The sequence below is a fragment of the Leishmania panamensis genome, assembly GCF_000755165.1.
Source record: "Leishmania panamensis strain MHOM/PA/94/PSC-1 chromosome 18 sequence".
In the NCBI taxonomy this organism is placed as follows: Eukaryota; Euglenozoa; class Kinetoplastea; order Trypanosomatida; family Trypanosomatidae; genus Leishmania; species Leishmania panamensis.
Genome location: NC_025863.1, coordinates 105,340 through 119,338, shown reverse-complemented (window position 1 = coordinate 119,338; position 13,999 = coordinate 105,340). Strand labels below are relative to the sequence as shown.

The 13,999-nt window shown below is 56.3% G+C and overlaps 4 protein-coding genes across 4 annotated transcripts, besides 1 other annotated feature; all 4 read left to right on the top strand.

The window, feature by feature from the left end:
* Positions 1 to 228: 228 nt before the first annotated feature.
* Positions 229 to 1,296, top strand: GSK3 (glycogen synthase kinase 3, putative; the record flags this gene model as incomplete). The annotated part of the gene is made up of 1 exon (XM_010699558.1): positions 229 to 1,296. The coding sequence occupies one exon, from the start codon at positions 229 to 231 to the stop codon at positions 1,294 to 1,296; it is 1,068 nt and encodes a 355-aa protein (XP_010697860.1).
* Positions 1,297 to 6,649: 5,353 nt separating this feature from the next.
* Positions 6,650 to 7,235: a repeat region.
* Positions 7,236 to 8,641: 1,406 nt separating this feature from the next.
* LPMP_180250 (hypothetical protein) lies at positions 8,642 to 8,908 on the top strand (the record flags this gene model as incomplete). The annotated part of the gene is made up of 1 exon (XM_010699557.1): positions 8,642 to 8,908. One exon carries the CDS (start codon positions 8,642 to 8,644, stop codon positions 8,906 to 8,908), a length of 267 nt encoding a protein of 88 aa, XP_010697859.1.
* Positions 8,909 to 10,072: 1,164 nt separating this feature from the next.
* Positions 10,073 to 10,456, top strand: LPMP_180240 (hypothetical protein; the record flags this gene model as incomplete). The annotated part of the gene is made up of 1 exon (XM_010699556.1): positions 10,073 to 10,456. The coding sequence occupies one exon, from the start codon at positions 10,073 to 10,075 to the stop codon at positions 10,454 to 10,456; it is 384 nt and encodes a 127-aa protein (XP_010697858.1).
* A 685-nt stretch (positions 10,457 to 11,141) lies between these two features.
* Positions 11,142 to 12,356, top strand: LPMP_180230 (hypothetical protein; the record flags this gene model as incomplete). Its single annotated transcript, XM_010699555.1, has 1 exon — positions 11,142 to 12,356. One exon carries the CDS (start codon positions 11,142 to 11,144, stop codon positions 12,354 to 12,356), a length of 1,215 nt encoding a protein of 404 aa, XP_010697857.1.
* Between the last annotated feature and the right edge of the window lie 1,643 nt (positions 12,357 to 13,999).

Below are 13,999 nucleotides of genomic sequence, written 5' to 3'. Positions count from 1 at the left end.
CGTCCCGCCTCTTTTTCTCTGTGCGTGTGCACACGTCACCGCTTCCGCGTGTCGTCGTCGTCATTTGTCGTTTGTGGTCGTTGCTGTTTTTTTTTTCTCCTTGTCACGTTGCCCATTCTTAATTTCAAAGCGACGTCGTCCTTCTTTGCGAGGCTCACTGCCAGGCTCAGCCCGAGTAACACGAAAAAAGAGAACACCACCTCGTCTCTCAGCCACATCCGAGACAACATGTCGCTCAACGCTGCCGATGCCGCGGACGATCGAAGTCGCAAGGAGATGGACCGGTTTCAGGTGGAGCGCATGGCTGGGCAGGGTACGTTTGGCACCGTTCAACTAGGGAAGGAAAAGTCAACAGGCATGAGTGTAGCGATCAAGAAGGTTATTCAAGACCCGCGCTTCCGCAACCGCGAGCTTCAGATCATGCAGGACCTCGCCGTGCTGCATCACCCCAACATTGTGCAGCTCCAGAGCTACTTCTACACCCTCGGTGAACGTGACCGCCGCGACATCTACCTCAATGTTGTGATGGAGTACGTGCCAGATACCCTGCACCGCTGCTGCCGCAACTACTACCGACGTCAAACCACCCCGCCGCCGATCCTGATCAAAGTTTTCCTCTTTCAGCTGATCCGCAGTATCGGGTGCCTGCACTTGCCCTCTGTGAACGTGTGCCACCGCGACATCAAGCCGCACAACGTGCTCGTCAACGAGGCAGAAGGTACACTGAAGCTGTGTGATTTTGGAAGTGCGAAGAAGTTGTCACCGTCGGAGCCAAACGTGGCATACATCTGCTCGCGCTACTACCGCGCCCCTGAGCTCATCTTCGGCAACCAGCACTACACAACCGCAGTCGACATCTGGTCTGTGGGGTGTATCTTCGCTGAGATGATGCTCGGTGAGCCCATCTTTCGTGGCGACAACAGCGCCGGCCAGCTCCATGAGATTGTTCGCGTGCTTGGCTGCCCTCCGCGCGAGGTACTGCGTAAGCTGAATCCGTCGCACACGGACGTGGATCTGTACAATAGCAAGGGTATCCCATGGAGCAACGTGTTCTGTGATCAGTCGCTGAAGGACGCCAAGGAGGCGCACGATCTTCTTAGTGGCCTGCTGCAGTACTTGCCGGAGGAGCGAACGAAGCCTTACGAGGCACTGTGCCACCCGTACTTTGACGAGCTTCGCGACTCGGCCACGAAGCTGCCGAATAACAAGGATCTCCCGGATGACCTCTTCCACTTTCTACCCGCTGAAGTTGAGATCATGACCGACGTGCAGAAGGGCAAGCTGATCCGCAAGTAAAATGGAGGGGCAAAGCTGCGGTTAAGGGGTGCGAGGGTGTCGCAGAGCTGGACCAAAGACGCAGACGATGCGTGATGACGGCAGAGCTCCCGTGCCGCGGGCTAGAGGACACCAAGGATGCCTGAGAGGAAGTGCAAAGGGAGCGGTGTGTAGAGGTTGCGTAACAGTCCACCGAGCAGAAGCGTGCCGGCAGCGACAGGAAGCTCCGGGGGTGGGGAAGGGAAGCAGCTAGCGTGTTTTCTCTTGCGTTTGTTTCTATTGGTCGTTGTCATGTCCCGCAGCCTTTCCTCGGTCCCCCACCAGCTCGATGGCTCACATATGCAGTGGAAGGACTCTGGCTTGCGAGTGCTGATGCTTTAGGGCTGCGCCACACCGAAAGTAGTGCCTTCTCCTCTTTCTGAATGTGTTTTGTAGAGGCATTATCCACATCCGCGGAGTCTTCGTTTTTTTTTTTTGACCTGTGCAGCTCTTCCCTCTTATTCATGACATACCGAGGTGCACCTGCACCTGCACCTGCGTGTGTGTGTGTGTGCCGTGCTCCCTGTAGTTCTGACCGTCTCGCTTGGCGTCTGTCTTGGATGCGTCGTTCGGCTTTTGCCCTAACCAGCAAGCTGATATTCGTCATCTGTAGCCCTTCATGTTGACTCTCACGCGGAAAGACACTCGCACCCACACTCACACCCACACACGCACCTGCATCGCACCGTCTCTGTTTCCAGCTCATTCGTTTCTGCGAGTGTGCGCGCGCGTGTGTTTGGCTCTTCTTCTTTTCGTTTCTTCGGGCGATGGCAGTGAATGACCCAACGTGTGAAGAGACAACGAGGAAAGCGAGGCGCGAGTCAGAAGGCCCTGCGTGGCCTGTTGGGGTTTAGGGGAGAGGGGAGGAGCGCCTTGGCACGTTTTGCGAATTTTGGGGCGTACGGGCCACCGGTGAGTGCGTGTCACGAACGTCCTTCTTTTTTTTTTCCATATCGCTTCCGAGTGGCCTCTTCGTGGCGCGTTGTCATCGTTTTTAACGCTTTCAGAAGGTCATGGCCAGAAGACACGCACACACGCACGCCCATCACTTCACCTCCCCTCCCTCCCCTCCACCCCCTCCCTCCCTCGACGACAGAGCCGAAGGGTACGCGGTGTGGTGATCACGCGTTGTATAGCCGCCTCCCACTCGAGAAGGGGGGAGAAGCAGACGAGCGAACGCCCGAGGAGGAGAGGGAGGGACGGGGGAGGGACAGTACCAAGAACGGGGAACTAATGACGGATACATTGCGAATGATCGAGTGAGAATAAAAGTGCAAAGTGCACCGAACCGACTGAAGGGAAACGTGAAGCAAAATGACGTCCGGATCGCTCCCCCAAAACGCCTTTCCTTCTTGCACGCACCTGTTGAAGTGAGCGGAATGGAGCTTACAGTGATCGCCATTCGGAGACCGCGATCAGCGCCTCTCATTTGCTCCTCACTCATGCAGCGTGTTGATGGCACGCAGGATGACGCGTGCTCACGAGCACGGCTTCCTCCTCCGATACACTTGACGTGCGTCTCCCGCCGACTACCCCACCACTGCGCACCGCTGTGTGAAGAGTGGTGGCTCTTTGTGCCGTTGCGCCCTTCCAGTGCGTGCTCGTGGCTGTACGTTCCCCCCTCCTCCCTAGTGATGGCCGTCTCTGCGGCGTTGGGCGATCTCTGTTTGTTGCACACCCCTCTCTCGTAGTGTTTTATCTGTGCCATATTTTTATCATGTCTTCTAGGATTAGATAACTCTCTTCGCTTTGCTGTGGCGCAGAAAGAAAGAGAAGACACACACATACACACACACACACGAGCACCGGAAATGGATGAAAGTTCTCTCCTCCATTTCCTCCGTGCGCCTCTCTACTCTCCTTCCCCTTTTACGTCGTTTCCCTATCTTATTTTCTGCCTGTCATGCACATGCTGGCACGCGCATCTCCTCGTAGCAGCGAAAAGAATGCTGTCTCGGAGAGAGAGAAAAGGGAGGGATGAAGAGGAGGGAGAGCTGAGGAAGTGCGTGAGTGTACTACTGTAGATTTTCCTCACCAGAGAAGCATGCCAGAAGGGGAAGTAGAAAAGAAAAAAAGAGGCACACGCAGCAGTCATTGTCATTTTTTCCTGCGCGTGGTCGCATTAGCGGTGCTCTGCGTGTGTGTCTGTGCTCCTGTTCTTCTCCCCCCCCCCTCCCCCTCCTCCTTTCCTTTCTTGGATCATTTGTTCGCTGTTGTCTATTTCTCTGTCTATCACGTCTTGTCGCGGCCTCTCCTCCCCCCTTTCTTTCTCGGTGTTCTTGCGACGATCGTGATGTTTCTTCTGTACTGTTTTGGCGCTTCCTCTTCCAGTGTGTTTGCTCTTCCTCCTTGTGTCCATTTTCTCATGTCTGTTCGGCCCTTTTTTAGCGTTTTCCTTCACGTCTTTGGTCGTTCTTCTCTCCCCGGATCTTCTACGGGATTAACGTGCATTCGTGTGGACGGTTCACCCTTTCAATGTGAGTGAGCGAGTGAGGTCGTCTTTTGGTGTGTTTCTTTTTTTCGTTGTTGTTGTGTGTGTTGGGAGAGAGGAGGGGGGGGGGAGGGAATGAGGCTGAGAGGCAGGAAAGGGCGAATTGACTTTGAAAAGAAGGCCGAGGATTGGCTGCAGAATCAGAGATCTCGGTTAAAACGTTGTATATTTATTGACTCATTTGACGCGGCGTGCGCTACTGCTGAAGCGTGCGCGCGCGTTTTGCCTGAGGTAGGTACCATAGCCGCCGTGTAGAGAGCGGGGGAAGTGAGAGGAACGCGGGATCTTGCCCCGCTTCTTGCTTCTCTCTCTGTGCTCTCTCCCTCCCTCTCTGTCTGTCTGTCTGTCTATCTGCGTCTCTCTCTCTACACCCCGTGATTTGGTCAGACAAGCGATGAAATGTATGTAAAGCGGGTGTGTGTTTTCGTAGGTGCGTGTGGTGGGTGTGCATTATGTGTGTGTGTGTGTGGGGGGGGGGTGTTTGTGTGCCCCGTATATCCGTTGGTTGTTGTTGTTTTTGTTTTCCCACTTCTTTTGTTTCTCCGTCAGTTCTTTTTTTTTTTCGTAAGCGCGCGCGTGTGTGGGTGGGTGTGGGTGTCCGAACTCGGTTCGTGCGGGGGGTGGTGGGGGTACTCAGGATGTTTCTGCGTGTGAGTGCTTTTTTTTTTTTGCATTTTATGTTGGCTTGCTTACGATGGTTATGATTCTGCCCTGTTTGTTTTTACTATAGAAGAATGGGGGGGGAGGGGTAGAAGGTGGCATGGGTGGGGTCTTGTCTTGTTCCTTTCCTTTCTGGTATATGTGTCGGTTCAATGTATGTATGGTGTGTCGGTGTAGTGTCGCTCTGACTTATGCTTTCCCCTTTCATTGCTCAGCTGAGGGCTCACTTCTTCTTTTGCTGGGGGTGTGACGTCGCTCTGTGATGTATGCCTCTGCGTGCCTGGGCGGGCTCAAGAGTCTCTTCTCCTTGCCCTTGCTGCTGTTGTTCGCCTCGCTGCGCCGCCTCTCCGCCCCCCTCTTTCCCCTTCTCTTCCCCCCCTTCTCCTTCTTCCATCTTACCGACTCGCCCACCACCGCCGTCACCGCCACAACAGCATCACAGGAGCACCACCGCCATGATCTTCGCTGATCATTTACCGCCCTCGTTCATTTTGAGTTTCTTTCCTGTGCGCATCCTTGTACTCTTCCTTGTCGCTTTCTCGATCGGCTTATGCGTCGTCCCATGGAAAGCAAATGAGCAACACGAAAGGTAATGAGGAAGAGGCGCACCTGTGCGTAAGCCCCTCCCCTCCCCCCAGTGTTACACCCACGCATCTGTATCCATGAAAAATGACTCCAACCAGGTACACGGGTAGGAAAGTGCGCTTCCTAATGAGTTAGCCTTCTGAAACACTGTAGCGCACCAGCCCCCGTTAAAGGTTCTCCTCCGTAACGTCAACGTCGCCTGTGTGCACGCGGGTTTTCTCTCCTCCCTTCTTTATTTTTTCTCTCGCCTTTGCCAGCTGCCGCTGGGCTCGATATAAATAATGGGGGCAACCAGAAAACGAAGGAAGGAGAGAGAGGGGGAGAGGGGGGGAGAGAGACGGGCATGGGGCCAAAGAAGAAGACAATCGAAAAGACGACTGCACAAGGTCAGCCCTGTGCAGAGACCCCAGCATAAAGGTATGGCGTATGCCTATCTTTGGTTGTTGGTCTTCTAAGCGTGATGGCTGATGAGTGCATGCGTTACTGAGCGCGTGTGGATGTGCATGTATGTGAGTTGGCCCCACTCTCTGTGCCTGCTTCTCTTTCTCTCTCTCTCTCTCTCTCTCTGTGTTGCTCTGCACTCGCTAAGGACGATGAGACGAAGAGGTGATGAGCGATGGCAGCAGCGAACACCTGGCAACAAGGCACACGAGACGACGAAGAAGCGAGATGTGGAGGCGAGAGGAAGAGGCAGGCAAAACTCTCCAGAGCATCTTTGAAAGTGGGCGTCATAAAAAAGCAAACAAAGACGCAGGCAGCGGCAGCCCGGCAGAAACACAGGCCCAAATGAGAGACGCACACCCGCACTGGCAAAGAACGCAAACTCAACACTCTCCCCAGCAGGCAAAAACAACAACAAAAAGCGCAGTGGCGAGCCGAAGCACGCCCCATCGTCGTGGAGGCGGGATGGGCAGTGCGAGACTCAGCAAACCGTTGACACTGCCGAAAAAAACTAGGGGTCTTGAAGCGAGGTTATTGAGCGACGCAGGGGGGATGGGGAGGAGGGAAAGGTGTAAAGGGTGAGGAAAGGGGAGAGAGGAGGAGCCGAGAGGGCTTGTGGAGTACAGACTCATGAATCTCGACTTGCTTGGGGGGCCACTGGCGAGGGAGCCTGGCATAGCGCAGTCTCTCTATCTCTGATGCTCCTTTACCAGCTGACTTACCTCGGTTTCTTTCCACTGGCTCTTCCTACGATGCGCCACAACCCTCCCCCGTCGTGCCTGCACCAGCGACCGCCTTCGAGTCTTCGTCACGCCCTCTTCTTTGTTCTGCGAGAAAGGGGGTGAGAGGCGCAGTCTCGCGTAGCTCTTCTCAGAGGGTGCCGAACAATCACCTCTGAATTTGGGCTACCGTGTGCGTTCGTTCAAAGGCCACAGAGGCCCGTAGATGCACTGCAGCCGACTCGATTGGGGACCACTGGCACTCTTCTTCTATGCCACTCCTACCGACCTCAGCCTCAGCACTGAAATGTTCATCGAGCTTCTGTCTCTTTATTGGCACACTCTATTTTGTCCTCTCTCGCCTCGACACAAACCGTCGCTCCTATTGGGAGTCGTCTTCACTCACCACCCCACCCCCCGCTCTGCATGTGATGGGATGTTTCTTGTTTGAACTCGTTTATTCATGCCGTAGAGCATGAGGTAAACTTCACACCACCCCCGGCCTGTCACATGGGCCATCGCAGGGTGCGACGCAGCCGTGGGCACACACGTCACAGCAGTGCGCCCACTCAGTCAGCTGGGCACGGCCCCGGCCCCAAGCCACGACCACCCGCCCTGCAGGCCGCCCCCCAGCCGCCCCCGTCATGCTGGTCGCCACCTCGTGCATCCCCCTCTCTCGGGAGTGGGAGGGGGGGGGGGAGGCGCCCCACACCAGCAGACAGCGAGGGGCCGGGTGCGATGCCCTCGAGTCACTCTCGCACAATGCCCACCATGTGGGTGGCGCAAGCGTGCTCACTGTCACAGGTCGCTCCGACGTCACGCCATCCATGGCCTCACCCGCCGGCACCAGCAGCGACGCACCGCTCTGGCCTCCTCCCTACATCGTAGGCACTTGGCACCATCACCACCAGAGGCAACTCGGCATTGGCAGTGGTAGGGGGGCTGCCTGGCTCCCCCCACCACCACAGAGAGTGTGGTAGCGGAGGCGGAGAGACCACGCAGTGAAGTGCCCCTCACTATCATGGACGTCGGATGGTTCAGGAAGATGAGCACTACGAGCGGCTTTTCACCTTTCTGTAAAGCCGTCTGACGTGAGCGCATCACTACCTCTTGAGCGTTGCGCTTTTCTAATAGAAAAGAACATCTTTGTACCATTCTCTAGTCTTCACTGCCCATGTGTTCTTCCGTCCTCTCGCTCTCTTTCAGCACCATGCTCGCTGGACTCGCGGCTGCTGGCTCTCTCTCTCTCGTAGCCATGCGTGTGTGTGTGGGTAGGGGGGAGAGGGGGGTAGTCATTTCACTTGTCTCCTTCACACTTCGGTGCGGCTTTTTTTTTTTTTGACAGCCCGACGCCCCCCTCTTTTCGTCTTCTGCTCGCTTTTTTTTCCCTTTCCTCCTCGGCGTGGCTTTTTTCTGCTGATGCGTGCGGCGTACGTGTCTGGTCGGCTTCTGGCACTGTCGAAAAGGGGGGAGTCAGGGCGCACGCAGCGGTGAGTGTGCCATTGTGGTTTTATTGTCCCCTGCATTATGGCTGGAGAACAGTTATTGCCCCCGTACCCGCGCACGCCCCTTCTCGCTTCCCTGAACCCTTCTCGTCATTGGAGGTCTCCTCCGCCTCCCTTCTGTCTGTTGTCTTGAAACGCACGTGCTTCCTTTTCTTTGGCTCTCCCTTGGGCGATTCGGTACTCCTCCCTCCGCTCTCCTTCGCTGCGGCGTATGTGCGCGCATGGAGAGGGGTGTATTTACGTCTGCGTGTGTGTGTGTGTGTGTGGGCTGAATCGGCAAATAGTGGTTGAAATGTGGAGGTGCAGAGCAAACAAAAAGTTAATGGAGGTGTGGAAGGAAATCATCGAGACGCAGGCCCAGCGAAGGTGCCACTCCTAAATCGCGCGACATAGTTGCGAGCATGGGGCTCCGATAAGGCCTGCCATCGACCCGCCTTAAGCTGAGCAGCTCACTTGAGGTCAGAGTAACATCACGAAAAAAAAAACACCAAGCAGAGTGGGGTGTACAAGATGGTGTCAGCAGGTTGACTGGAGGACAGCGAAGGTCACCGCCAGTTTCTGGTTGAAGGGCAGAGACAACTCGTTAGTTGCGAAAAGGGGACATTCGTTTTGTTTGTCGCTGATATGGGCCCTCTAAGCAGACGTAGTGTGCACTTGACGCCTCCTCTGCTGCACTACTGCCCCCCCCTCATCTCTAGGGTTGTTCTCCTCATTCTCTGTCTTCGCGTTCTTCTCACGAGTTTTTCTCGTGAGCGCACACGTTCCTCGGCGGTGATCATCTCAGCCATCCCATGAACCATTTCATCATCACAGTTCCACCTAGGCATTTGAAAGAAATGGTAGGAAGCCTGCGCCGTCTCGCTACGCCGACCAGACGTGCCGTCAGCGGCGCTGTGTTGTCGTCAGCAGTGCTCACGTCATGTCGCATGCTTAGTGTTCGCACAGAGGATTTCTTTAGCAAGGAGGCTGTCAGTCACGCCCGCCGCGTCTCGTGGGCGCCGCACACGACGGAAAAGAAGCTTGGCGCCTTCGCCAAACTGGCTCGCTCCAACTTCAACGATCCACTGCCTGAGAGTTTTAGCAGTGAGCCATACTTTGAGGAGGAGATTGAGGCCTACCGTGCGCACCATCGGCCCGATGTGTACGTGTACAAGTATAACATCTCTCCCACCCACTTGTCTCTTCGCGAGTAGTGCGGCATGAAGGGGGAAGGGGAGAGAGGGCACACATATCCATGTTGTGAGCTTCCGATCTCTCCTGTTCAATGCGCGTGATGTCGGTTGTGCTCGAAGTCTTTGTTTTTCCTCGTTGTTCTCCTTCAGTGTCGTTGCTGACGCCAGAGCCGTGCGGTGCAACCCTGAGCCAGGAAGGTAGGAAGCGGGGCGATCACAAGGTGCTTCCTCGACCCGTGGTGTTGGCTGGACGTATGCTCTGTGTATGGTGGGCTCATGGAGATTTACGTTTGGGACATCAGAGATGTTTGTGTGTGTGTGGTTGTCGTCTCAGAATATCGCACATGATGCTCTGCGCCCCGCTGTGTGTCGAAATATGCGGCCTGTGCTATGTCTTCACTGATGGAGCATCGAGCCGGGATGCGGACGGGGGAGGAGGACGGGTATGGTAGAGAATGCTCTATCCCTTTTTCCGTGCCTCCCCTGCGTCTGACGCGCCTCGAGAGTGTTTAGCACCTGACGCATGCACCGTCCACCTCGCCCCTGCCGATGTTGCTCTATGCTTAGCCATCTGCTACCGGAGGGAGGTGGCAGGGCTTGGTGCCGATGAGCGCTTTATTCTGAATCTTCCCCCCTCTCTTTCCCGCGTCATTGCGCATTTCTCAACCCCCACGCACGACGGACGGGCTGCAGTGCAACTGCGCATAATTCCTGATGACGTGTGCCGTTCACGCGAGCCGATCCTCCTCCCCTCTTTTTGTGTATTGTCTTCCCCCCCTCCCCCCGCATTCACACGCTCGGCACTCGCAGTTTTTGCGCAGCAATATGCGCTCTATCCACCTCTCTCTCGCAGCGCAGAGCGTGATAGCGTTACATGCCGTGTGCGCTGCGAGACGCTTCTTCCAAGAAGGACCCTCCAGTCCGCCAAGCCCCAGTCCTTCACCTCGTGGGACGTCAAGTAGTGCAACCGCCCCCACCGCTGCTTCGCCGTCTTCTTCCTCGTGCTCTTCAAAGGGGGCTCCCACAGACCGTTTGCAGTCGGACGACACGGAAGGATGGATCTTATCGTTTGTGAAGCGCTCCGTAGAAAGCGGCCGTCAGTCCCAGGAGGCAGCTGAGTACTTCCGCGGCATCCTTCACGACGAGTCCGATTTTCGGCAATGCCTGCTCGAGGCACGTCGGCTGATGGGCGGCCAGGACCCAGAGCAGCTTACCCGCTACCAGCAAGGCCAGCTTGCCGAACGTTTAGGCAACTACGTGAGCGGCCTTGCCAGCGATAAGCTGCGCTGCATGCATGCAGAGGAGCAGTCAACGAAGCGTTACACGCAGGACGGCACTCCGACAGGGGAGAACTACTGGTTCGAGGCTGGCAATACGCTTTCCTCGCCTGCGGTGCCTGAATTTATCAAGGATGAGATTCTGAAGGATATGCAGCAGGAGCGCTCTGTGAAGAGCCCAGCGTTTGTGCAACCGGCTGAAGAGGAGAAGCTGGCGACTGAGGACGACGACTACGCGAGCCATCTGCGACGGCAGCGCCACAAGCTTCTGCGTGGCTCTGATTTAACGTAGGGAAGACGCGAGAGACCGGTGGTAGTGAGTCTGTCGGCTGACTCGTGAGTGGACGGGGCCTGTTGTCTCAAACCCTCTTGTGTTTTGTGTTTTGTGCATGGCTACAGTGTCTTATGCTGTCCTTTGTTCCCAGAGCGCATGCGTGATCGGCGGGAAAACGCTCATTTGTGGCCTGCGGGTAGGAGAGGTCACTTGGTGGTACCTGTGCCTCTGTGACTCGTCGGCAGTCTTGTTTCAGTGAAGAGAAGGCACCTTCACTACGTCGTGCCTTGGGTGTCATTGCCGGAGGAGGCGGGGGCCAAACGCTCCCTGTGTGCTTGAAGGGGGCCAGCGACTTCAACGATCGTCATTTCCTCCGCGTTTGCATTCCTTTTTTTGGTTGTCTTCCTCTTTCCTTTTTTTTTCCTTTGGCTTATGTGCCTCTCAGGAAACGCGAGAGGAGACCACAAACACACGTGAAGGAAGGAGCGACGGAAGGGGGAGGGGCGAGAGCGAAAAAGGGCGGGAGGAGTGGAGGGGCACGCAGATCCTTGTTTCACTGGTGGATTCTCAGGTTGTGTACGGGGGCCCCTCTGACGCGGTTCCCCTTTCTTACGGCTGCTACGCCTCTCTCTGCCGCACATTCCCCAGCAGGCGTTGCAAGGCATACTCGAACCCGCCTGCTTGTTCTTTCCCCACAATCATCATGTTCTCCGCACGCCACATTGTGCGGTACTTTGTGGATCGTCACACCGTTGCAGTCATGGCGGCGTTTGTTTTCTACGTCTTCCTCCTTAGATGGTGCGGGCGCATTGGCGTGCGTGAGGTGCAGCAGCGAGCCGCTGCCGTCGCCCGCCCTCATCGCAGCATCCTTGACATTTCAGCGTTTGCAGGACCGACGTTCTCGGCCTCGGTACTGGCGCAGAGCGTGTCTGTGGCTGTTCTTCGACTGTCAAACGCTGATGTAGAGCTGCTGCATGGTGGCCCTCTCGACCGTGTACCGTCACAGGTCGAGAGGCAGCAGCAGCTGCTGGCCCTGTCGTCCCGCTGGCAGTACTACTTTGCCGTCGGCGACTTCACCCTGGTCTCTGCACCGGCGCGCTTAACCTCCAATGGGATGCTGACGGAGTGGATCACCAAACTGGAGTCGGTGTACCCGACATGCGTGTTCGCTTCTCTTACCGACAGCACGGAGGCCGATGCCACCGGGGATGAAAGACGACTTCTCATCCTGCCCACCACCTGGCAGTCCAATCGACGTGCGTTGGGAGGTCAGCAGCAGCAGTCTCTACGTGTTCTGCTTCTGGAGACGCTCCCGACTCTGAAGCGACTTCGGGAGACCGAGGCGGCGGCTACCGCCGCTGTTGATGCTAGTGGAGGCGTTGCTAAAGACCCCCTCTTTGTGTTTGTGTCGGAGAATGCGACTCGCAGATGGTCCACTGCCATAGACGCTGCGGAGCTGACGCGTCCACCGGCGGAGCGATGGCGCAGTGGGAAGTCAAGCCTTGATGCGTGGGAGGAGATGCTACAGACCACGTCGATGCCTCGAGCAGCGCTCCGTGCTGCTGTCGCTGCCTCTGCCATGCCACCTACTGGGGAGGATCCTCCAGTGTCGTATCGCCGTCGCCTTTTGGCGCATCTGCGCCGGGAGAAGGCCCAGGCTCCGCCCCCGACCGCCATGGCAGACGCGGCGCAGTACATTCCGCGGCTCGCTGTGCATCTCGCTGACACCTACGGGGCGCCATACGTGATCTTCGCTTCGTGGTGCTCCTCCGTTGGGACCTACGGTTGGACAGCTACCAGGCGGTTGGAGGCGAGCAGTGAGGAGCAAGCGTTGGTGCTTGTGCTATGCCTGCACGAGAACGAGCTGGTGGAAATCATACCCTCCCGGCAGTATGTCTCAAGACACATCCAGGAGTGAGTGCCTACCCCCATGCCGCACTGGAGGGAGTTCTCTGAGCGGGGAGCGTTAGCCATTCTGCTGCGACCTTTTTTTTTTAAATATGGCGCACCCTTCGCCCTTTTTTCACTGCTGGGCGAGTAGACAACGATGCCTCCCCCCCTCTCCCCCGCTGTGTGCGCACGTTTCCTTTGCCCAGCAACCCAGCAACCGAGGCGAGCAGCTAGTGAGGTGGACGTGCTGCATTCCTTATTCCCTCGATAGCAGCACATTCCCTCCTTCACATGCTTCGTACGTGCTGCTGTTTTCACGAGCCAGACAACGCGTCAAGGTGAGGAAGGAGGCGGGGAGAAGTTGTACACAGTGTTTCCTGGAAGTCGACTCAGTCTAGCACGCATCCCTCACAATCCTCCCGCCCGCCATGGGGCGCGCAGTTTGTGTTGTGATCTCGTAATTCGTGTAGCTCCCTGTGTGGCATGCCCCATCGGGGAGGTAGCTCCCTCTCTTCCTCAATCCTCCATCTCTCTCTTTCTCAGCTTGGAAGCCCTCCCCCCATTTCTTTGATCGACACTGCTGCTCACTGCAGGGCTCATCTTCTCTGTGAGTTGCCACATCTTAGTTAGCAGACTTCTTCATCGGCGTATTCCCATCTCCTTTTCGCTCTTCATGTCTTTTTCTTCTCTCGCTAGCATCTCTTCTGCTCTCCCTCTGTTGTGTGTATGTGTTCTGCCTCTCTTACGTGGGGGGGGGGAGGTGCTCTGAGCTCTTTCCTCCGGTGCCCTCCCTCTCCCTCTTTAAGGTGTGTTGCTGCCTCCTTCTGGAGGTGTGTGTGTGTGTATGTGTGTGTGGGTGGGTGTGGGCTTCTCTCTCTCCCTCTCTCTCTGGGCTCTTGCCTGGTGGACCTTTTCTTCGTGGTTCTCTTGGATTTGTTTCTGCCTTTCTGATCGCCCGCCTTTTTTTCCTTCTCCAGGTGAGCCCACTTTCGGCCGGCGCGATGGGCCTCCCTTTATTCACGCGTTGTTCTCCACCTCGACGAAGAGAGCGAACAAGAGTCGTTTATTTTTGTGCATCGGGGAAAACGTTGGAGTGAGCAGAGGGGGTGGGGGAGAAGGAGCGAGGTCGGTACTATCAACTGAGGGTGTGAGGTAGCCACGGCGAAAGGTGCTGCATCGCGACACACCAACGAAAATGTGTGCACTCGCCTCAGTCACACATCCGTCTTCAACACAACTCGATGCAGGGGATTTTTGTGCCCGGAGAAGGCAAAGAAGAATGCGCTAACGACGCGAATATTTGGCCATTTACTCGCTGAGCAGTTTTCCTTTTCTTCACACGCCTGGTGAGCTCTGCGCGAGGGGGGGGGAGAGTTCAGTCTCGCTGTGTCCACCTTCTGTGCTGTTTGCTATCGGCGACCGAGTCCACTGACGCAGTGTGGTTGTAGCCACTGCAGGCTCTCATTCCAGGAGCGGACGCATCAGGGAAGAGGGTCCGATGGTCGAGTTGCCCTCCCTCTCCCCTTCACGCCGACAGCGACTACTGCTGTCGTCTCTCGTTCTCCCTTTTCTGTGTTGTTTGCTCTCACGTGATGGAAAAGGTGAACTCTCAGTAGCTCTTTTCTCTTGTCGGGCATGCAGTGCCGCCCCCCCCTCCCCTCCCCATCCGCG